A 25,698-nucleotide genomic window follows, 5' to 3' on the forward strand; every position below is an offset into this window, starting at 1 on the left:
TTCAGTGTTGACAGCTAGAATTTTTTGTGGACATTTTCCATAAATATTGATGTTAAAGATTTCTTTTTTGTGAAGAAATGTTTAGAATGAAGTTGATGAACCCAGATGGATCTCTATTACAATCCTCAAAGAGGGCACTTTAAGTTGATGATTATTTCTATGTGTAGAAATCTTTATTTATAATTGAATCACTTGTTTATTTTTCAACAAGTTTTTAGTTATATTTACATTTATTTTTTTTTTAGAAATAGTTCAAGAAAGACCACTACAATCGTGCAATATTTTGCACTGTTATACAATTTAATAAATCAGAAACTGATGACATAGTGCTGTATTTTACTTCTTTATCTCTTTTTTCAACCAAAAATGCTTTGCTCTGATTAGGGGGTACTTGAATTAAAAAAATGTTCACAGGAGTTACATCACTGAAAAAAGGTTGAGAACCACTGTTATAGACTTTATCTCTGTTGCTGCAACAGCAGAGAGTTTATTCTGTCTTGATACTTTGTATTGATATTTTCTATTACATTCTTCCTTTAAATGATCATGTTTACAGTGATTGTTTTATATGTATTTTTCATGTATGTTGCTTTGGATAAAAGTGTCTGCCAAATACTTAAACATACATAAACACCTGAAAGTCTTTATGTCAGCTAAGACCACCAATCTGTTTCACTGGATTCAGAATAAAACCAAATTCTGTCTTACTCAACAAAGTTAGTATTTGAATATTGTTACTTGAAGACTTATCCGTGGTTACAATAAAATGAGAATGCATCATAATCAATGGTGGCTGGTGAATTTAGTTTTAGGTGGGCCTGAAAGTTTGTAAACCAAATACCTGTAGGGGTGTCATCCTCCCCCAGAAGATTTCTTTGTGATTTTCACATACAAATATTGTAGTTCTTTGCTCCTGCTTAACTCTGTGGTAATATTCTTTTCACAAAATACAACCAATAGTTTGTTAATGTAAATTCTTACTTGTGAAAAGTAATCCTCCAATTCCTATTTTCAACAGTCCGCTCAATTGAGCCGGAAAACGCTGAATACCAGCCCAGCATCTTTGTTTTCTACCTGTCAAATGTTGGTTTAGGCTGCTTGCCGGCTCCTCATCACCAATTCAAGATGGCAGCCAAATTGCTTGCGTCACAGCAGCCAATTCTGCGTCTACTTATAAGATGTCTATGGTTATAACGTCATTGCAAACACGGCGATCTGTTGCGTCCACTGCAGATGCTACCTTATTCATACTTATTGTCAAGTGATTTTTTTTTAAGCAGGGTCGCATGAGGTACCTACACATAACGTTACGTTAATGAATGTATCACACACAGTAACGTAACGTTTAACGGTGGTCAGCAGCACCGCGTATTTTAGCCACCTACAAAAAGACAAACATAGTCAAATAAAGGTCAGTTAAAATGTATACTATATTAAGAATATGTGTACATATTCCATAGAGCCCTGACATCTAACAAGTACCGCACTGTTCATTTTTATGTTCATGTATTTGTTGTTTTTCATGTGTACGCACACATAAACACATACAGTATGAGATGAGATCAATGAGATAAGGTAACAACATGACATAAACTGCTGATGAACTAGTTACAATGCAATATTCCATGGAAATACAATGTTAACACTTTTGTGCAAATAAGTACAGTTGCACTTGTTTTTTCAAATGTGTTTATACTGTAAAGGAATGAGTTAAATGTTTAGAAGAACTGGTTAATTGTGCTATTATGAAGTGCAATGTCAGCACTGTTTTTTTTTTAGTAATAAATACATACAGCGTTTTAAAAGCATACACAATCTGTGTACATATATTAGTCTGTGGTTAAAAATACTTGAAATGACTCGAAACCCAAAATGCAGGACTTGGGACTTGACTTGAGACTTTCCAGTATTGACTTTGGACTTGACTCGGACTTGCCTGTCTTGACTTGGGACTTGACTCGAGACTTGAGGGCAAAGACTTGAGACTTACTTGTGACTTGCAAAACAATGACTTGGTCCCACCTCTGCCGATCAGAGAGATAGCAGCATGGCTAACATTAGCAGAGGCATGTCGTACAAGCAGAGCAGAGCTTGTGACAATACAAGAGAGAGATGGTGCGAAACTTATCACAAATGGAGGAAGAACAATACATGCCCAACATAAAGAGTAGGGGGTCCATCATCTGGCGGTGGTTTGGCTCCAAGTGGGAAGATATTCAGCAGACAACAGCAATATGCTTTTCAATGTATATACTATGATGATTAACCTGTGTGATGACTGTATTATGCTGATAGTATATATTTGTACCATTTAGTGGTCAATTGTACGGAATATTTACTGTACTGTGCAATGTACTAACAAAAGCATCAACCAATCAATGCAAAGTATACAGCAGAAGTGTTACTACTAAAAGGTAGCAACACTAACAATTTGTTATTTCATTTAAAAAGTCACCCGTGAGAGAATGAAGAGTATTTAATACATACAGTTTTGGTCAATTGACTTAGTTGTGATTTCCCTCTCTGCATGAAAGTTTAAAATTAGCATATATTAATGCAGTATGAAGAAGAATGTTTTAATGTAGACACATTGAATCATCATACTGCTGTGATTATATGCATCAATCAAGGCCAAGGCAAAATATTGTCATATATATCGTATATCGCAATTTGGCATAAAAATATCGCGATATTAATAAAAGCCGATATCGCCCAGCCCTACTACCACCACCATGCTTGACGGTAGAGTTGTGTTCCTGGAATTAAAGGCATCACCTTTTCTCCTCCAAACATATTGCTGGGTATTGTGGCCAAACAGCTCACTTTTGGTTTCATCTGTGCCCTGTGCGTGTCTCCACTGGAGTCTGATAAAGACCATATTTTACTTGCAGAGCAGACATTCAGCTGGAAAAAAATGCTATTTCATAAAAAGTCAGATGTGTGCCACTTTGGCCTCCAACCAAAGTGGTACACATCTGACTTGAAACCGGTATAATCAGACACGTATTGTAAAGACGATTCCAGTGATATAAGTATCATTTTCCTGTGAAAAATGTTTGGATTTCAAGTACATAAGCACCCTTTGAGAAAAGAAGAGGAAAATTGAGGAAAAAAAATATTATTTCTGTCAGCAGTAATTGCCACGCAAGTCCCAAAAGAAAATTTGGAAATTCAGGAATACATTTCCTGCAACTTGGTGCATCATTACACTATATTTTACCTTAAGATTTACGCTCATCCACCAACCTATTTTAGCTCTTTTTGACACTCACCTGTCCCGTGTAATGTACCACACTATTTTTATTAAACCATTTACTCACGTTCTTACCATTGAAAATGTAATTTAAAAGTCTATACCATGCATGCAAAGAACTCAGAAAACAGTTCCCATTTGGCCACTGTAAAAAGAATTACGTTAAAACTACAGCAAGCAATTGTTAAATAGCAACAGTAAAACCGTGAAAATCCAACACGCTGCATACCAAGAAACAGTAAATAACCTGAATGACTGGGGGTCTAATTTGTAGAAAACCCATGACTTTACTGTGAAAATAATGAAACATTGTCACAAACATGCAAATACTCTGAAATACTTGGTGTTATTCTGTCTAAGTAAACATTTTTGCAAATTGTACATTCAAATGTACGGCATACCTTTACCTAACTTTTGGCTAACAACATGTTTTCTCATATTTTTGTGGGATTGGGGGGTATATGCTTTACTGTAAACTACATCAAAATGAACCATGCTGTGTGTTGAAGTGTGTTGGAACTGGCATATAAGGCTCATTTTTTTATTAGCTCTCTTGAAGGAACATGTTGCAGAAGGCCGTGTTGTGAGTTGTCCAGTGAAAGGTTGTACAATTACTTTATAGTTAAAATCCTCAGGTACCGCTCACATGTCTCGGAAACACAGTCATTTTGAAAATACTAGTATTGATGACAGAAGGTCCTTGGTTCGATTCCTGGAATAGGGGTTTTCCTGTTTGGAGTTTGCATGTTCTCCCTATGAATGCGTGTGTTCCCGCCTGGTACTCCGGCTTCCTCCCACCTACAAAGACATGCACCTTGGGATAGGTTGATTGGCAACACTTAATTGGCCCTACTGTGTGAATGTTGTCTATCTGTGTTGGCCCTGCGATGGATGGGTTTTACTACGGTTCATTATTATATCGTAACGCCCTTAGTCTGTAGCGTAAATGCTAATGAGCTGTGCGTATGGCTTCTTGAAGCGCTGTCGTGACTTTTATCAACTTTTCACATAACACTTTGGGCGGGGCTAGCAGTAGAGACGCTGCTCCGACCGAAACTGGTAAGGAGTCGTCTCTGGTTGTCTATTGTCACGGATATTTGCGTCATGTTAATCCAGTTAATATGCTCACAGCTGATCACCATAATTGACCTGAAATTAATTACGATATTTGATCACGATCATATCTCCAGCCCGAGTGAACAGCAAAGGTAAGTATAACCTAAATAATCTACCTGAATAACTACTTGAATAAGAGTAAGTAGTCAATGAAAAAAACTACTTAAGTACTAAGTAACTGGTGACTAACTTCTGATTTTTTTATTTTTTTTTATTATTATTGGTAATTGCACTACAACCGTAATGGGTGTGTTTGTTTGTGTGTGTAAGGTAAAGAATGAGAGACTACTAAAGTATGCACTACAAAAGATCCACATTTTACAACTTAGCGAAACATGTTTGGTCATGTTGGTCGTGCAATTCTTGTACGTTGAAATGTGAACATTTCCTCTGACACACATGAGGATATAAATGTTTAGTTTTTTTTATACCTTGTCAGTGAACATTGAAGAGTTATGACGTCATATTACTTTTTACAGTGTGTGGTTTGAGTGCGGTCATGTGACTGCCAGGCTCTGTTTGATTGGCGAAAGGTCACTCGTGCTTGCTTTAGATTGGTGAATCGGAATCAAGAGACAGAAGTGTCTCTAATGGGCCAAAGGAATACTGTATGTCTTGCCAGCAGCAATCAATAGGCTGGAAGTAAACATATTGATGATTGGGGTCGGGTACCGAATTTGTTACTTTTATTGGCACTAACCGAATACTGTCAGTACTACCGGGTATCGATTCACGTAAAATCTAACAGTGCCATATTTCAATACCTTTGTTGCACGTGACGTCACATCTGCTGTCCTTCTAAGTAATGTTGCATTTTTTAACACCAACAAAGAAAGTGTGGCAGTAAGGCTCCACTCTTCCAAACTGTGCTAGCCTTATGCTAATCTATTGTACAATAGATTTGCCATGGACAGGCTACTACTAGTGTTATAATTTTTACATGGTGATTTCATCACCTCCAAATTTGTTCATGAAAACTACAACCAATATGAATGTTTCAATCAAACAGATGATGTGTGATAAGTACAATACTTCCAGTACAAACACTTTGTAGGGTGCAATATAACACATTCAGCTTCATAGAAAAAGCTACTTTTCAGTGCTGCCATCTAATGCCTTGGAAGTACAACTGCATTGCAGTTGAGACTCAAATGGAACAGAAATATAATGAGAACGTTAGCATGCTAGCTTTTTTTTCGCTGGTGTCTTTCATATTATCATGCTAACATTTTATGCTAGCTTTTTTGCTACTCTCTATGTCTACAACAACAAATACTGCATTTTGATATTTCTTCTTACTTTTCCAGTTAAAATTGCACTTTTTTGTCTAATTCTGCAACCATACACCTTAGAGTCATATAACTTGGAATGTGACACGTTTACTGTTAGGGTGCTAATGGTAGCATGCTAGCACTTAACAAGTGTTAAAAACCAAGTTATATAACTGAAGGTAAACGGTTACAAAATCAGCTAAAACAGCTAGCACTTTAATGTTAGCATGCTAGCAAGCTAACTTAAACATGCTAACAGTTAGCATGTTTGACATACCAAGTTATGTCTGTAAGGTGTATGACTTTTGCAGCCCTTTGAGACACTCATGATTTAGGGCTATAAAAATAAACTTTGATTAAATGATTGATGGCTGCAGAATTAGAGAAACAAGTGTAAAACTTGCAAAACAAGGTTTTCCCTTTAATTTTAGCGTGCTAGCGTGCTAACATTGGCACACTGAAAGTTAACAAGTGTGAAATTCCAAGTTATATGACTTTAAGGTGTATGGTTGCGAAATTAGTGATATAACAACATGAAAAAATACAATTGTATTATCAGACAATAACATTTATCAACACACGTACAAAATTCATGAAAATTGGTACTTTTGAGTACCTGTATCAATTCACAGGTACCGGGAATTGGTACCGTATCGGTTCAAATGTGAACAGTGCCCACGTTAGCAAAACAAATGTGGTGTTTCTTCTTCACAAAAATACTCAAGTAAAAATAAAAAGTTTAGGACTACTCTGACGAGTGCAAATAACCCCAAAAGTTACCAAATTAAAGGTAACAGAGTTAATTTAGTGTGTTACCCCCCCACCTCTGACGTTCGACGTACAAGTTTAAAGTGCGAATTCCATTGCTTTTTTTGGAAAATCATTGAACTATTGTGCTCCTCCTCTCATGAGGCAAAATAAACAGCACATAGTGTAGGACAGTGGTTCTCAAATGGGGGTACGTGTACCCCTGGGGGTACTTGAAGGTATGCCAAGGGGTACGTGAGATTTTTTAAAAATATTCTAAAAGAAGCAACAATTCCATATGAGTTGGGAAATTGTGTTAGATGTAAATATAAACGGAATACAATGATTTACAAAACATTTTAAACCCATATTCAGTTGAATATGCTACAAAGACAACATATTTGATGTTCAAACTGATAAACATTTTTTTTTTGCTAAAAATCGTTAACTTTAGAATTTGATGCCAGCAACACGTGACAAAGAAGTTGGGAAAGGTGGCAATAAATACTGCTAAAGGTGAGGAATGCTCATCAAACACTTATATGGAACATCCCACAGGTGTGCAGGCTAGTTGGGAACAGTTGGGTGCCATTATTGTGTATAAAAGCAGCTTGCATGAAATGCTAAGTAATTCACAAACAAGGATGGGGCTAGGGTCACCACTTTGTAAGCAAATTGACGAATAGTTTTAGAAAAACATTTCTCAACGAGCTATTGCAAGGAATTTAGGGATTTTACTATCTGCAGTCCGTAAAATCATCAAAAAGTTCAGAGAATCTGGAGAAATCACTGCACGCAAACGATGATATTACGGACTTTTGATCCCTCAGGCGGTACTGCATCAAAAACCGACATCAGTGTGTAAAGGATATCACCAAATGGGCTCGGGAACACTTCATAAAACCACTGTCAGTAACTACAGTTGGTCGCTACATCTGTTAGGGCAAGTTAAAACTGTACTATGCAAAGCCAAACCCATTTATCAACAATATCCTGAAACGCCGCCGGCTTGGCAAGGCCCGAGCTCATCTAAGATGGACTGATGCAAAGTGGAAAGGTGTTCTGTGGTCTGACGAGTCTGCATTTCAAATTATATTTAAAACAGAGGACGTGGTGTCCTCCAGAACAAAGAGGAAAATAACCATTTGGATTGTAATAGGTGCAAAGTTCAAAAGCCAGCATCTGTGATGGTATGGGGGTGTATTAGTGCCCAAGGGATGGGTAACTTACACATCTTTGAAGGCACCATTAATGCTGAAAGGTACATACAGGTTTTGGAGCATATGTTGTCATCCAAGCAACGTTATCATGGACGCCCCTGCTTATTTCAGCAAGAAAAGTGTTACAAGAGCGTGTCTTTGTAAAAAAAAGAGTGCGGGTACTTTCCTGGCCCGCCTGCAGTCCAGACCTGTCTCCCATTGAAAATGTGTGGCGCATTATGAAGAGTAAAATACGGCAGCGGAGACCCTGGACTGTTGAATGACTGAAGCTCTACATAAAACAAGAATGGGAAAGAATTCCTTTCAAAGCTTCAACAATTAGTTTCCTCAGTTCCCAAACGTTTTTTGAGTGTTGTTAAAAGACAAGATGATGTAACACAGTGGTGAATATGCCCTTTCCCAACTACTTTGGCACGTGTTGCAGCCATGAAATTCTAAGTTAATTATTATTTGCCCCAAAAAAAAATTAAGTTTATGAGTTTACACATCAAATATGTTGTCTTTGTAGAGCATTCAATTGAATATGGGTTAAAAAGGATTTGCAAATCATTGTATTCCGTTTATATTTACATCCAACACAATTTCCCAACTCATATGGAAACGGGGTTTGTATATATATACATATATATATATATATATATATGTATATATACATATATATATATATATATATACATATATATATATATATATATATATGTATATATACATATATATATATATATATATACATATATATATATATATATATATATATACATATATATATATATATATATACATATATATATATATATATATATATATATATATATAATATATATATATATATATATATATATATATATATATATATATATATATATATATATATATAATGTATTGAAAAATAGCAACAATTCAAAAATCCTTTATGAATATATTTACTGAATAATACTTCAACAAAATATGAATGTAAGTTCATGAACTGTGAAAAGAAATGCAACAATGCAATATTCAGTGTTGACGGGTAGATTTTTTTGTGGACATGTTCCATAAATATTGATGTTAAAGATTTTTTTTTTTGTGTGTGAAGAAATGTTTAGAGTTAAGTTCATGAATCCAGACGGATCTCTATTACAATCCCCCAAGAGGGCACTTTAAATTGATGATTACTTCTATGTGTAGAAATGTTTATTTATAATTGAATGACTTGTTTATATTTCAACAAGTTTTTAGTTATTTTTATATCTTTTTTTCCAAATAGTTCAAGAAAGACCACTACAAATGAGCAATATTTTGCACTGTTTATACAATTTAATGAATCAGAAACCGTTGACATAGTGCTATATTTTACTTCTTTATCTCTTTTTTTCAACCAAAAATGCTTGGCTCTGATTAGGGGGTACTTGAATTAAAAAAATGTTCACAGGGGGTACATCACTGAAAAAAGGTTGAGAACCACTGGTGCAGGAGGTCTGAAATTGGCCACTAATAAGGATAGTAATAGTCATCTAACCTTTGATTTTACCTAACAAGGAACGCGCTAATTAGACCTCTATATCTCTAAAATAATATATAATAAATAATAATAAAATAATATACAATAAATAATAATTATAACAAATATGTATCACCGTTACTTATAAGGGTTACAAATACGTATATTTCCAAATCATACACAAACAAGGAGGTCGTGTAAGAGTCTGTCTTTCCTTGCTTTCATTCCAATTGAAAAGATCCAGAAGATTTGATCTTGTCGGTTTTAGGGTCAGAGTACGGACTGAAGTGACTCAGTAAGACAGTGCACCGAGTCTTATTGGGGTCTGAAAGAAGCGTGGAGCTTGTCCTGTGTGACATGAGTGCGCATTGTGGAGACGTGTGACATACAGTCACGCTATGTTTCATACCTTAGCGACATGAGTGGCCCGTCTGGAACACCCTTTGGGCGTTTTAAAAGCTGACAGTGAATACAAACGTAAGCACCAAGCTGTGAGTACGTGGATTAAAATTCCTTCATTAATGTTTTTACCTTTCTTATTTGAACAGGAACCGAAACCTGTGGAACCGCTTGAATGTTGTTTGTTTTAGCATAGTAAACACTGTGTTGTGCTAGGTGTGCACTGTCTGTGTTTTGTGTTTCCCAAGGTAATGATAAGCTAGTTTCTTGTGTGTTTGCATGTACAGGTCATTGCAGTGGTCATGGACCTCTTCACCGACGTGGACATCTTTCAAGATCTGATCGATGCTGGTTACAAGAGGAAGGTTTCTATCTATATCCTGTTGGACAGCACAACAATACCTCATTTCCTGTCCATGTGCCAAAGGGCCAACATGCACGCGGGACACCTCAAGGTATGTATCGTTTTGAAAAAGGATGCACGAGGGGTTGGGCAATATGGCTAAAAACTGTATCACGATATAAGTGTTTTGTATTGGTCCATAACGATAATTATTGATTTATTTATTTTTTGAAAAATAAGAACCAGGAGCAAAATAAAATAAGAAGCATATATATTTTAAATCCAACCTTCCTCTGATTATTATCCTCAGATACCAGGGCAGAAAGGGAATGTCAACACAAGCATGGAAAACACTCAAACAATATAAAAAATATAAACAAAATAGTAAAATCACATTGAACACACAAAGTGCTAAAAAGGAAGATGTAAGAAATGGTTAGTAAAGTGTAAGAAAATAGTGCAAAGTGTGACAAAGTAAAAATAGAGAAACCTGAGAAGATCTATTTTCTGCAGGTCTAGTGCTAGGAAGTTACAGCTGTGCTCTAAAGGGTGAGCACGGCTAAGGTGGTGTGGTATTAGCGGTCTTAGTGGGGACGAGTGCCTTGCATCATTTACAGACCACATTGGTCTGACTACGGACTGTTTTAAAAACTCCCAAAAAGTGCCATAGTGTCCGGGTGACTTTTCCTCTTTTATCCACAATTTCTTCATTTTGACTTTCTCTTCTCACTCCATGCAAAGAATCAACCGCCAATCAACTAAACTTGATAGTTGATACTGTTATCGTGTCACTCCCACTGATTGGTGATCACTTCCTGCGTTGCTCGGCTATCAGAGATGCGAGTGCCTTGCTTTGCAGCTTCCGCTTTCTTCCATCCATCCATCCATCCATTTTTCTACCGCTTATTCCCTTTCGGGGTCGCGGGGGGCGCTGGCGCTTATCTCAGCTACAATCGGGCGGAAGGCAGCGTACACCCTGGACAAGTCGCCACCTCATCGCAGGGCCAACACAGATAGACAACATTCACACACACATTCACACACTAGGGCCAATTTAGTGTTACCAGTCAACCTATCCCTAGGTGCATGTCTTTGGAAGTGGGAGGAAGCCGGAGTACCCGGAGGGAACCCACGCATTCACGGGGAGAACATGCAAACTCCACACAGAAAGATCCCGAGCCTGGATTTGAACCCAGGACTGCAGGAACATCGTATTGTGAGGCAGACGCACTAACCCCTCTGCCATCGCTTTCTTCCAACGAAAAAAAAAATCCAACGTTTTATTGAACACATTTCTTTTTATTAGGATTATGTGTCTATGGCAATATAAATGAAAATCACCCTAAGATGTACTAGGTAAAAAACACAGCTTTGTGATCTGGTCAGCAGACTTAATAAACAATGGCAACATTGTAAGGCTCCAATATTGATGGAACACTAATGTTAACCAAAATACTAAATTTAGAAAAAATGTTTTTTTTAGTTCTGAATGAAGTTTTGTTATGCACAAAGACAATAAATCTTGTTGTTGGTGCTAGGGATGGGGACGGCATAGCTCGGTTGGTAGAGCGACCGTGCCAGCAACTTGAGGGTTGCAGGTTCGATTCCCGCTTCCGCCATCCTAGTCACTGCCGTTTTGTCCTTGGGCAAGACACTTTACCCACCTGCTCCCAGTGCCACCCACACTGGTTTAAATGTAACTTAGATATTGGGTTTCACTATGTAAAGCGCTTTGAGTCACTAGAGAAAAGCGCTATATAAAAATAATTCACTTCACTTCACTTCACTTGACATGGTTTGGAGCATGTGTGGTACCAAGATCATGGGTGCAGATGGCACTGGGGCCAGGGCAAAGGATCTACCTCAGATTCATAGTGACAGCAATTCTCCCCCCCCCCCCCCCCCCCCCCCCCACCCCCCCCTTTTCTGTCATTAGATGACACATCGCCTATAAAACAGATTAATAATGTTAGGTTATTTAGACTAATTTACATTGCAGCGCAGATACAGTCCGGTGTTTGCATGCTATACCCCAATTTAGCGTTAAGGTGTACATGAACGTCGGAATTTCAATCAGGGTGCTAAAAAGACCTGGTAGCTTTGCTTGTGGAAAAGGAGAGATACCGCCACTAAAGCATGTTCAGTAGTTTATTAACTAGCGCTCACAACATGCAATCAAGAAGAGCTGCCATACGTCACTTGGCAACAGACGCCACCTTTTGAAGGCACACACTCACGCACTCTGATCTCATGAAACATCTCTCAATGGCATGCACAGCTACAACTTATCACTTTGTTTTGACTTACTTCCGTCATTTTAAATTAAAAACTTGGACAGGGCTAAAACTCCTTTATAATATCCCTGTGTCCAATGTTTTTGTTTCGATTGAAACAAAAAAAAAAAAAACTATAGGACTGATTAATATTGTGGTGTATTTTATGTTGATTGTATAACAAGTGGTTATAGAGATAGTATACTTATTTTTTTTCTCTCTAATTCAAAAGGTCAAAGCATTAGAAGCCATGTTTATTAAGTTTATTTCATGAGATGTCCAGGGCATACCCTGGCTTCTGGGATAGGTGCCACCACTCCCTCCCACGACCCCATGAGGGACAAGAGGTTGAAAATGGATGGTTGGATGGATATTTGTAAGAACCACAACTGATATATGGTAATATACATGGTATCCTAGGCTGGTAAAAGGTAGAAAAATGTCATACAACCGTAATACAATCCTAACCGTGGATTTTGTGAACCTTTCCACCCCTAGTTGGTGCTACAACACTATTCTCACAGTAATATCATAGACAATATGATATCAACATCATATCTTGGGTTGGGTACCAAATGTAGTACTTTTATAAGTACTGCCCGAAATTATTCCAAACTACCTGGCATTGATTTACATAAAATCAAATGACACCATCGTCTGATACTTTTGTTGCATGTGACGTCATGTCCGGTTGCAGACTCACAAGCACTTGGCTGGGAAACAAGCAGCCAAGCACTCAGAGTGGACTCTGCTGGACTGCCGCTAGGAAATGTTGTTTGCCAATATACCAACAGAGTAAGAAGAAAGCATTCAAAAGTACAGTAATGCTCCACTTTTCAAAGTGTGCTAGCTCGATGCTATTTTACATTGGATTTGCCGTAGACATGCTACGGATTAGCATTAGGGATTTTACATGGCGATTTTAACACTTCCATATTTGGCTATGATAACGAAGATGTGTGTTACTTACAGTATTAACACTTTTTAGGGCTGAACAAAAGACAAGACTGGCAAAGTCTACTTAATAGCAAATTGTTATGCAGAATAATTTGTTCTTACCTGTTGGTACCATTTTTTGTGTATTTGGGATCCGCATAAGTCCCAAAAGGTAAAATATGACAGTTTAAAAAATAAAAAAAATACCACTAAAATTAATTGGTAATCCAAAAGGATCCCAATCATAAACGTGTTGAAAATAGGTCATACATTTTTTTACTTTCAACACTTAAGTCTCTAGATCAACTCCAGATTTAGCTGTCGATTAAGTTTTAATAATTTTTTTCTTTTTGTTTGTTTTATGTTAATTTTGTCAAAGTAAACTTGTTTTTTTTAATATATCAAATGCACAAAGATTTCAATATTTTCTCCAAAAAATGTTCGAAGTGGATTATTTGATGATTGGTAGGGCAATAATAAGTCATAACAATATTGATTTTATTTCATTATTATTTTTTGAGCAATGGCAGTTTTAAAGAAACAACAGCCTGCGTGGCAGCTTTGTGTTACTATAGTGTCAACATTTCAACTTTTTCTGGTTACATTTTCCCTGTTTGCTCTTATATTCCACTTTTTTTCGTTAATAGTAGTTTTAGAATGTGCCGCAGGCCGTGCCATTAGCTGCGGGCTGCAAATGGCCCACGGGCCATACTTTGGACATCACTGCACTATATTATTGCTATCAAATATTTGAGCTTGACAAAGCAGTTAGGGCGTTGTCCCCAGTAATATGTCAGTTTACAAAAAAGTGATATTTCTATCAATTTCTACTAAATGTTTGTGACAACAGGCCCCAGAAACAAGAAAATACACACACTCACAGTGATTTTCATTAGAAGAATTAGCAGAATTGTCTTCAAGTTGGGACATGTGAGACTAAGGCGTAGCAAAACTGATGTTAATTGTTTGATTGAGAAACTATGTATCATCAACTCGCTGCCAAGGCCCCAAATAGATTTTTACTGAAGTGAAAATACATTTATGGAGTGAAACTATTTGTAATCTATGTGTGTGTAATATTCAGTAAAATAACAATATACATAAAACCCTTAAAAAGGACAAGTTATTTATTTGCATTTTATTATATTTAGGAACACAAGTATTTGCTGGGAATGTTTACTGTAAATTGGACTATTTCGTAGCCTTGGTAGTACCAAAATTAGGGCACAGGGCTGTTGCTTGAAAAAAACACAAACACACACACATTTTCTTCTACCATTTGGTGTGCTGGGGGAACGAAAGGCGAGCACAAAGGCAGCCTGACAGACCCTCAGAGCCATCTGCTTCTGGATTGTCAGCAAAACGACAGAAAAGGCCACAGTCTCATGCGGCACCCTGTACTGCACTCTGTAAACCAACACATGACTAGTGAGCGAGGCGCTCTAAGCTTGTTGGCAAGTTTGTCGTTTTTCTGACTGATTCGCTTTTGTGGCTTCTGCCTTAACCAACTCTTAGGCTTCTCACAATTTCCAGCTTTTTGTAGCATTAAGTTTTGTTTACAACATTTTACACTAGCAACAGCGTGAGCAAGATTAATACAGTCCACACAATTAACACAAAACCTTTAATTTTGATGCAGTCTGTTGTCAACGTTTTTCAAAGTTCTTTGAATTATTGTTGATTCTAGTAATGTGCCGATCAATCAGTCAATTCTCGAGAAAAACTGTGTGATTTACGTGTTGCCTGTGGCCGACAGTATTTAATTTTAGTCCCCCGGCTGACAAGCGGCTAGCAACTAAACTGTGTCCCAATACAAAGTGTGGCGCCACTCCCCCAAACTACTTATAATCCACTAAACTGTGTTTTTCTTGGATCTTAAATGGGACCTATTATGCAAAACCAACTTTTTGTGCCTGTTTTCGCGTCTTTGAAATCTGCATAAGTCCCGAAAATGTAATCAAACCATGGAGGCATCGCAGAGATATTTATAAAATAATCTTGTCAAATTCCTTCATATTCTTCCAAACGAATGGTTTAGAATTTACCCAATGTTTTTTTTCCAATTGTGATAACGGGTATCTCCAAATATAGTTCACTATGTAGTCAAAAATCATAATCTGACTCTTAAGTATAATTATCAAATAACATTATCACTGCAGTACGAGGTTTAAAGCCAAAATCAAACAGCTATTAACAAGAAATTAACAAATAGATTAACAGGAGTCACAGATATGATTATATAACAGCTGTTGGTGTATTATCATAGTTAGTAAACAATATGTTATTTTCTACAATTATTTTTTTGTTGAGTTATTGTGTACTGTTGACTTTGTTCTGATCAAATAATTGTATGCAACAAAAGATAATAAGGAACTAGTTTAAATAGTGTGTTGATATTGCTACACTGTCAATAGCACTCACTACAAATGCGTTGAAAAATTGTCAAGCAATACATGGGATTGGTATGAATACCAGTATTAGCCGATCTGACTCACAGAATAATGGTATCAGAATCGGCAGCAAAATAAACCCTGATCAGAACATCCCTAATTGTTATATAACAATGATTTCAAAAATGTTATTTTTCTCCGGAAGGTTAACTGTAAGAGCCCAGTGGTGTTTGACTTGACGGGGTCATGTGATTTGTAATGGTGGTTCTTTGGTCTACATGTTGCATAGATTATGTTTTACGGATCATCTTGTAGTAACTGTCTGACCGTCTCTTCAGGATGCCTCGTTTTGTGGTCGGTCTTATTTATGTGCCATGTTGTAGTTTTTAGTGCTTCCATATGAAATCTACTGACAGTTATAAATTGGAATTATACGCTGCTTTGTATTAGAAATGGAAACAGCGGAGGATGCATGTGCATGTACGAGCCAGTCTGCCCCACAACAAAAGGATAGAAGAAATGAAGGAGCTTATTGACTAAAGTGTCAGACTAAATTTGTACTTTATATGGAGATATCCGCTGATGTCACACTCGGGAAACAGTCACCAAATTGGGCAAATTCCAATTTGCTTGTTTGGAGGATTTTTTAAATAAAAATCTCTACCATGCCTCCATAGTTTGATTTCACATTTTCGGGGATTTTCCCAAATACACAAAAACAGGTAGCAATAGGTAAGAAATGTTGGTGTTGCATAATGTGGCTAATTTAAGGTGTTTCACTGTATTCCTGGTTGAGTCCGCAATCTGTGCAGGTTGAAGGCTGAACCCCATGTGCTGCCTAGATTCTTAGTAAAACAGAGACGTTGTTAGTATCAATCAAAGTCTCTGTCCGACAGGCGTTTCACTCTTGCATCTCTACATGGCATCGCAGTGAGTTTTATGGAGCACAGGGAATTACTTCATAAGTAAGTGCCAATTATGACCAGAAATAGCAATAGTGCTAATCAATCCATCTTGTCATGTCGGCATAGCCGATGAAACGAGGCAAAGGGAGGTGTAACAGCCTGATGAGAGCATTTATAATGAGCTGGAAGTGGAAAAACGTTGTAGAGCAGCTCTTTCTGAAGCTTGGGAATATGTTTATACAAATGCATTTGTGTATAATTGGCCAATTCAACAGCTCATTAGGTGAGTCAGTTTTCAATTGCAGCGACACTGTGACCAGAGCTCGTAAAGTGGCTTTATTTTGCACCACATTCTTCCTTGAACGGCCAAAGACTTCGAAAATGACTTTTGCTGATCGTAACTAATCAGTCAAAGGGATGCACAAAGGGGAAGAGAAACCTGTGAACATAAAGAGAAGTTCCAACACATGACCCAGTGAATCAGACAGAGATAACAAGCCCAAGCTTGAGCTATGAAACGTCTTAAATGCAATGGATTTGTTTTCAAGACACATCACCTCAGAGACTGCTTCCACAGTGATCAGGCCCACACAAATTCTACAATCATTCCAGATCAACAGGAGTGAACAAGCAATTCATTATGGAATGTGGAAGTTTGAAAAGAGTTGAGCCAAACGTCGACCTGTTGCTTAATGTGCAATACAGCAGTCAAATGCTTCAAATCGATTTCTCCCCATTAGTAAATCAGTAAAACAAAACGAACACTGACGTAGGTAAATTCACAGTAGCAGTGGCTATTTAACCAGCTGGAAATAAACAAAAACAGTAGAATTTGATTATTTATGTCCGCTTATGTATAAACAGAGGTGGTTTATTTCCAGCTATTAAAAGAGAATGATGAACAGCTTGTGTTAAAGTCTGCTAACTTCCATCCATCCATCCATCCATCCGTTTTCTGTTGCTTATTCCCTTCGGGGTTGCGGGGGGCTCTGGAGCCTATCTCAGCTACAATCGGGCGGAAGGCGGGATACACCCAGGACAAGTCGCTACCTCATCACAGGGCCAACACCGATAGACGGACAACATTCACACTCACATTCACACACTAGGGCCAATTTAGTGTTGCCAATCATTCTACCCCCAGGTGCATTTCTTTGGAGTTGGGAGGAAGCCGGAGTACCCGGAGGGAACCCGCGCAGTCACGGGGAGAACACGCAAACTCCACACAGAAAGATCCCGAGCCCGGGATTGAACCCAGGACCTTCGCATTTGTTTATACTTAGTTTTAGAGATTAGAATCCCAATATATTTTTTTCTGGTATTTCAAGATTTATAATTTTCAAGAATCAATTAAAAAAAGGCTGTCTAAGCGTCATCGCCCAAAATGAGCGATTGTAACCTAAAAGTTGTTACCATATTTTTTAAACCAAATAATATATTGCAGGGATCAATAAGAATCAAGTATCGTGTCGAATCACGAAATAATTCCGAATCGAATCGCCACCACGTTAGGGCTGCAACGATGAGACGACATCGTTGAGTTTGTCGCCGACAATTATATTTGTCGACAACAGTCGTGATGTCATCACTCATGTTTTTACGGACGGAAGTGGGTCACTCGCAAAAACATCGCCAGTGATAACGTAAAGAGTGAAGATATTTCCTTTTATTCTTGTTCTAAACATGAATACCTTGCTCATTTTGCAAAGCGGACCTTGTTTTTATGGCAGTGCATCTGTGATATGCCAGCATTTAAAGCGGAGACATGATGTCGGACATTTGGAGGTAAGATTGTTAGCGTCTACCTTGCTAGCTAGCTAACAAGAGTGGGACGAAGATGTGTGAAAAATAACTTAAACCAAAGTCAGCCGGCTAAACTGTCTACATCAATTCAGGTACGTTTTAAAGCAGCGTCAATTTGCAATGCAGTAAAAAAGGCACTAATCAAATAGAAAAATCTACATATTGAGTTTAATAATTTTCCTGAGGGAATCAATAAAGTACTATCTATCTAATAGAGTGCTAAAACTGCCAAGAGTTAATCAATAGTCAACATAGCAGTGTGCAGCTTTTTAAACATCTCAAATTGCTTTTCTTTTTGAGGAAGTTAGATTTTGTGTCTTCTCGTTTGTTTTCATTGCTGCTATTTTAACTGTTTTTTTAAATACATAAACAAGGTTCATTTTCTTTTAGCAATTTGCCTTTCCTTTCTTTTAAATGGACATTTTAATAATCATTGTAATTGTTTTAAGAGCTGAATGAGTAGCCCAGCATAAATACATATTTATGAAAGAATTAGTCATCTTCGTAAAAACACATTTAGAAGTCGGTGGAAAAATTATTGCCATTAAATATGTGTACACTTTATTATCCAATGCGTCGACTAATCATTGACTATTTGACTATCAGAATAATCGACATACACCCTATGACTTGTAATTAAATCTTGGGTTGTTGTAAGATTCCCATGCCTATTTGGTATGTACTAGTACAGAAGTTTTTACCCTTTTTGATTTGGGGCCCAACTTTTCTAATACACTCATATATGAACATTGAGTAGGTAATTTTCTCTTACAGTTTTAAAGGTCTAAACTTTGTCAAATGATATGAACCCATGTGGTAATCACTTTTTACACATAAACCAGCACAAAAAACAACAGGGTTTTTGTCAGGCTGATTACATAGCATACTAATCAAAGACGTGACTAAGAAAACCTGATGAAACTGTTACATAAAGAGTAAAAATCTTAACTTTAGTCAAAATGATTTCCTGTAAACATTTTTCCATGGCATTCGCTCCACACTTCTTCTGATTGACTTCTCCTCAGTCAACTGACTATTCAATTACTGCCACACGTGTGAAAGTGTATTACATTTAAATACCGCTGAAGACCACAGCTGAGATACAGATATTTTTAGTTGCCCTCTCGTGGCCTTATGGCTAAGAAACACTATACTAGCATATACTTAGCGGTTTGACAGCCAAGTAGTCGTGATTTGGTGATTTTTGTGGGTTTTTATTTGTACGAAGAATGTCAAACCTTTGATGACTCTCTCATTTTCTTAACATAAAGCATTATGACCAAAAATCTGAGTGTGTGTGTGTGTGTTATAGCACCTTCGGGTACGATGCACAGAGGGGTCAGAGTTCAACACTCGGTCATGCACCAAAGTCAAAGGTCGACTTGGCCACAGGTTCATGTTCATCGATGGAGACAAAGCTGTGTCGGGGTCATTCAGGTCAGCATACTTGATGTGTGTGTATCTGTGTGTGTTTGTGTGACTGTGAGACAAATAATGCGTGTCTAAATGTAATTTTGCATAATCTACATATTTGACAGAGAGGCTGTGAATGTATCCTGTTTTGTATAAATACAATTCTCCTGTTATTTTCTTTTTTTAAGTAGCTCGATTGTGACATCATGTTAGACCATTGCAAAGACTTCAATATGTGGGGTAATACTTTATATCTTGACAGGTACATGATATCTGGCAATTTTGAAACCTGTAAATCAAATTGTCAGCACTTAACTGTCTAGACAGTCTTAAATGTTATTGTCAGCTCTTTTATAATATAAATGTTTGTGTTTTCTAAATGATCTATAGTTTCACCTGGATGTCTTCACGACTGGACACAAATCTTGTCACCGTGATTACGGGACAAGCAGTGGAGGCCTTTGATCATCTTTTTCTCAACCTTTATATGAGCTCCAAATTTGTAGATCTTCGGCAGGTCACCACAAACCCTGAGCCGGCGCCTGACCCTCTCCCACAGCCAGTCACTGTAACCCTTCCTTCCGCGACTATTGCAAGAAAATTGTTCAACCCCAAGTATGCCTTACTGTTTGGGGAAAATGCAAGTCCCTCCCCCTCTGCCATCCAAAACAGCCCCAAAGAGTCAGAGACACCGGATGTCCCAGATACCAAGAAGAGGCGACAAGGAAGGGGGAGTCAAGAACCTGGAGAAGTAGAGGAGTTCATCCATCCGGGACTTATTAATTTAGAGAAGGCTTACTTGATTAACTACCTTCCTACCTGGCCAGAGCCGGACCCACCAAAAGATGTAATTGGGTTTATAAACATCATGGATACAAGCAAACCGACTCAAGTGCATCTGCAACGCTCTGAGAGGTTTGAAACCAGTCAAGCGATCCGGTTCAGCAGTCCTTTCAGCAAGTCCAGTGAAATCCTGCCTGCGGTTGCAAAGCAAAGCGAGGCATCTTTAAAAACTGAGGAGAAGACAAATCCTGCATCATCACAAAACATAATTAAAGCTGAACAGCCTGGATATGACACAGTACAATTCAGGGATCCCACCAGTACCAAAGCTGAGAAACTTCAAGTACTATCATCTGCATTAACCAGACAAGATGACGGTCAACCCACGAAACACACAGCCTCTCAATTTAGCAACGTAGAACGCACTAAACAAACAAAAACTGACAGTTCTAATACCGAATACAGGGCATGTGCGATAGAATCAAATAAGACAGAAGCCCCTCAATTGAAAAGCTCTGTTGATTTAAACTCAGGAACCAAACACACGCAAACTAACACAGCAATGCCACTCATGCAAACTCTTCATACCCAGCAAGATCGCACTTCTGAAAGTGTCACATCTTTAGCTGTCAATAATCCCGCTTCTACAACTAACAGTGTGGCTTCTGATGCCTCTTTGTCCGCAAAAAACACCTCCTCGACACGCTCTGCTCTTACCTCCCGCTTTGAAACCGTCCAACACCACTTATCCTTATCCTCAAGCTCAACTCCTGCAACCCCGACACCTCACACTGCCCATTCAGTTACCAAAGCTGGCGACACCAGCGACGGCCCGGTAACGTCAAACACAGGTACGTCTAATATGCCTGACAGCCTGACTAGAACGAAAGCAGCCGGCCCCAAGTCCACTGGAGAAAACAGGCAACTGATACCTGTAATGCTAAAAAACAGTAATAAAGAAACTGGTGTGCAGAAATATGACAGAAACAAAAAGGACAAAGAAGCAGTAGGAGGAACCCCATGTGTCTCTGCGAACACAAAACAAAGCCAATCAGAGGCCACTTTTGCACCAACTAAAGACAGTACTTCTGATGAGCTGAACTCTGTAGACGGCGGAAGTACAAAGCCACAAGCAGATCAGGCAGCCACAGTAGAGACGAAGACCAGAGCAACAGCACAACCGATCACTCGTTCAAAGTCAGCAAACATTGAAAATGAAAAAAATGCTGACAAAAAAACGTACCAAGTAAGAGAGAACAAACCTCAAAAAATATCATATTCAGAAAAGCCTTCGCTGAGTATGTGGGAGAGGATTCAGGCACAGACACTTGACACATCCAGCAAAGATGTCAAAGCCACAAAACTTCGTGATAATTCAACAAATTCAAAAAAGAACGCCAGAGAAGCCTCCCATGATACTGCGCAGAAAAAAGAACTCTGTCATGCAGTCGAAAAATCCCCAAACTTACATTTGCCAGATGTCCGATCATCAGAGAGAGAATCGTGGTCAACACCGGACTCACCCGCTAGGACTCCAGACCTTCAAACCTCAACGTCAGATATGAGTGATGGGTATCTCTCATCGAAGGATGACTCCAATCTGTCTACGACTTCTGAAGAGTATCAGGAATGTAGCACCTCTCCAAACCATGAAAGGGTGTTTGAAAAAGCATTACAGCAAATCCCCGGTACAACAGACACTCATACCAATAAACCCCAAGCAAATCCTCCTAGTTCAGACAACCCCAGTTTATTTTTCATTGACTATAGCCCTGTGGTTGCTTTATTTGGTACCAAAGACAAGCATATACCGAAAAATGAAACTCAGGCCCTTGATAAGAAAGTGAACAAATTGGACAAGGAGGAAATGAGAAATAAAGACAGTGTTATCCAAAAACTGGATGAAAAGGGAAGGAAATTTAGGTCTGAACGAGATTCCAAAGGGAAGGATAGAAGGAATGGTGAGGAGTCAAAGACAACTAGTTCACCGAAGACCACTGAAAAAGAAAAGGAGACCCAAGCTCAAACTCCTATAAGGAAGCGGGCGTTACATTTGTCAACAACAGGGACACCAGTGCACAAGAACAAGACCTCAGAAGTCAAAACTGAGAAGGCAGGACCCAGCAATGTGCAGAACAGAGATGGCTTAGCCAGACAGGTTGATGGTCAGAAGGTACGAACAAGCCGTCCTACAGCACTGTAAATTATTAAGACATATACATTGATACTGTACTTCAAAACACTTGCATCTCAGATCAAGGTTGTTCATTGAAATCATTTTTAATCTACCCCACCCCCAATAAAAAACAAAAAACAGCACAATGTAACATGCCTTTTAAAAAGAACAAGTAACTTTTAGACAATAAATTAAAGAAAACAAAAAACGGCCACAGTGGTTTTATGAATTAATGTAATAACAGTACAGCATTTACCTTGGAGAGCGACACGGTGAAGTTGGTTTCACGTTGGTTGGTGGATATTTGCCTCCGTAGCTACAGCAGCAGTTCACCCTCAGTGTGCCCCGACTGCTCCGTCATGGTGCGGAGAGCTGGCACGGTAAATGCTGCTCTGAATGCTGGTCATTTATACTTAGGAGCAATGTTCCCTCTAAGGTGCGCGCCTGCACAATTATGTACTGCTCCCGTGTCCTCCGCGCATGAAAAATCTAGGTAGCGCGCAAAATTCTAATCCAAAATCCAACCTAAACACTGAACAAAATAAACACATGATTTATTCACTGCTACGTTGTGAGTTGCAGGTGACAACAAGTGGTCACAACAGATCAAACAATGACGTCTGACGTCGCATCAACAATCATTTTATTAAATAAAACTGATTGATGGATGGCTGTAACCAGACTAAAACAAAGATCAGCAACAATGCTACTATTTAGTAAAAATGGTCACCTTCTGCCATAATTGCACCAAAACAAACTAAGTGTTGTATTGACAGAAGCCGCTCTTTTTCATTTGCGCCAAAATACGCACACTTGGCTCAGCCAGTGATGCGTTTACGGCCACAAAAATCGTCGGACAACTCCAACAACACATATTAACTATAACTGCCAGGTGGACACAATAATGCGGTTCACATGCAGCCAATCAATGTCCTCAACAGCGTGTTATGTGTGCGCGTTGCTGTTTTCTAGGTTAGCTTATAGCAGCAAAACCAGTTAAAAGAGTTAAAGGCCTACTGAAATGAGATTTTCTTATTTAAACGGGAATAGCAGGTCCATTCTATGTGTCATACTTGATCATTTCGCGATATTGCCATATTTTTGCTGAAAGGATTTAGTAGAGAACATCGACGATAAAGTTCGCAATTTTCGGTCGCTAATAGAAAAGCTCTGCCTTTACCGGAAGTATGTGCGTGTGACATCACGAGTTACAGGGCTCCACACATATTCACATTGTTTTTAATGGGAGCCACCAGCAGTAAGAGCAATTCGGACCGAGAAAGAGACAATTTCCCCATTAGTTTGAGCGAGGATGAAAGATTCGTGAATTAGGATATTAATAGTGAAGGACTAGAAGGGGAAAAAAAGAAAAAAAAAAAAGCGAAGGCTCTGGGCGGCGGCAAATTCAGCGTTTCAGATGTAATTAGACACATTTATTAGGATAATTCTGGAAGATCTCTTATCTGCTTATTGTTTTAATAGTGTTTTAGTGAAATTTTAAAGATTGTAAAAGATCGTAAAGACATACCTCCAGGTCGGATTGCTGTGGTGAACACGAAGTGTCTCAGAGAGAAGCCGAGGAGCCAAGCTCACAGCTGCAGGATGACGAATAATCCAATGATTTCTTCGGTAAGATATATATCACAATTTCCCCATCCAAAAACATGCTGGTTGACATAGAAAAAACATGTTCGCTTCACCGCTCCGCTTCACACCAAACAAAGAAACATCGGCTGTGTCTCGGTGCTAAAGGCAGCTGCAATCCATTGCTTTCCACCAACAGCAGTTTTTTGTAGTCTCCTTTATTAAATGAACAAATTGCAAAAGATTCAGCAACACAGATGTCCAAAATACTGTGTAATTATGCGGTTAAAGCAGACGACTTTTAGCCGCGAGTGGTGCACCTGCTAATATTTCCTGACAGTCAGTGAGGTCACGCGTACGCGTCATCATTCCGCGACGTTTTCAACAAGAAACTCGCGAAAAATTTAAAATTGTAATTTAGTAAACTAAAAAGGCCATATTGGCATGTGTTACAATGTTAATATTTCATCATTGATGTATAAACTATCCGACTGCGTGGTCGGTAGTAGTGGGTTTCAGTAGGCCTTTAAATGCTGCATGCTTACTCTTATTTTGGCAAAACAAACAGGCACTACATGTACACACAAACTCCACAATCAGATGTTTGCTTACTTTAGTTTCATATATTAAGAATGTTTATTCATGGATATTAATCATGAAATGCAGTTACTAGATTACACAAATGCTAATAAAAATATAATAATGTATTTTACGGACAAAGGGTTGTACACTGTATCCCATGCTTGTGCTATAGCAAACATCTCATTGTGCAGAATGTGAATGTATTAATGTCAACTAAATGTGATCTCTGAAAGGGGTCCATGTCTCAAATTCTTACATAGTGCATCCCCCACCCAGACATTCAACATAGAGCTCATTAAAAACAAGATTTATTGTTAGTGGTCCAAATATTTTATTTTAGATAAATAATATATATTTCTATAATAAAACATTTAACTTATGTCCGCTTTGGGAAAGTTGTGATGCTTGTGTGGTGACATATTGCTCACATGTGGTCCACTGAATGCTCAGGGAGTTTGTGCGTTTGTGCAGACACGTGAAACACTAGAGGGAATATTTCTTAGGACAGTGGACTTCTACGGTATCTCCTTCCAGCTGATTCTCCGTCAAACACACCATCAGCAGCGTCTCCATATTTTCATACTGAAATGCCTGCCGTTTAGATGTTATTTTAACCCCCTTGAATGGCAGAAAAGGTAGCTCTTGCTTCAGTATGATGCAGATTGGCAGTGCTACACTTGAACTGCCTCGCCAAATAAGAATGTATATCATCAGCTTCTTCTCTGAAGCACTTTCTCCATTCCAATGGTTGGAAAATGAAGATATGTTGATCACTAGCTATAAGCTAATGCTAGCGAGTGAGACCAGGTGGCTCTCACGGGGTTTACAACTCGTTGCTAGTTCAAACAACAAACGGCGCAAGAGCAGTGTTTGGAGAGATGTATGGTCTCAGTCACCTGTTTAAACTCTGCACAACGGCCACTTCACTCATTTTTATTCCATTCGCATGCGAAGAGCTCTCCTGTGGGTGGGCATGTGCGACAAATATGCGCACACATAAAGGCATGACAAATTAAACCAAACT

The 25,698-nt window shown here is 38.4% G+C and overlaps 1 protein-coding gene across 3 annotated transcripts in view; it reads left to right on the forward strand.

The window, feature by feature from the left end:
* Positions 1 to 25,698, forward strand: part of LOC133556177 (protein FAM83G-like) — a 48,305-nt gene that overhangs the window by 15,045 nt on the left and 7,562 nt on the right. Inside the window, exons 2-5 of one of the 3 annotated variants that reach the window (XR_009807466.1) lie at positions 9,774 to 9,941; positions 19,449 to 19,573; positions 19,940 to 22,505; positions 24,043 to 24,137. Coding sequence is in view for 1 of the 3 variants with exons in the window: in XM_061905849.1 (XP_061761833.1) it covers positions 9,774 to 9,941; positions 19,449 to 19,573; positions 19,940 to 22,505 (2,859 nt within the window). In the remaining 2 variants the exon portion in view is untranslated. Of the gene's footprint in view, positions 1 to 9,773; positions 9,942 to 19,448; positions 19,574 to 19,939; positions 24,138 to 25,698 lie in introns of all 3 variants that reach the window. The other 2 variants (XR_009807465.1, XM_061905849.1) reach the window with 2 other exon arrangements.

The sequence above is a fragment of the Nerophis ophidion genome, linkage group LG07 (assembly GCF_033978795.1).
Source record: "Nerophis ophidion isolate RoL-2023_Sa linkage group LG07, RoL_Noph_v1.0, whole genome shotgun sequence".
Lineage (NCBI taxonomy): Eukaryota > Metazoa > Chordata > Actinopteri > Syngnathiformes > Syngnathidae > Nerophis > Nerophis ophidion.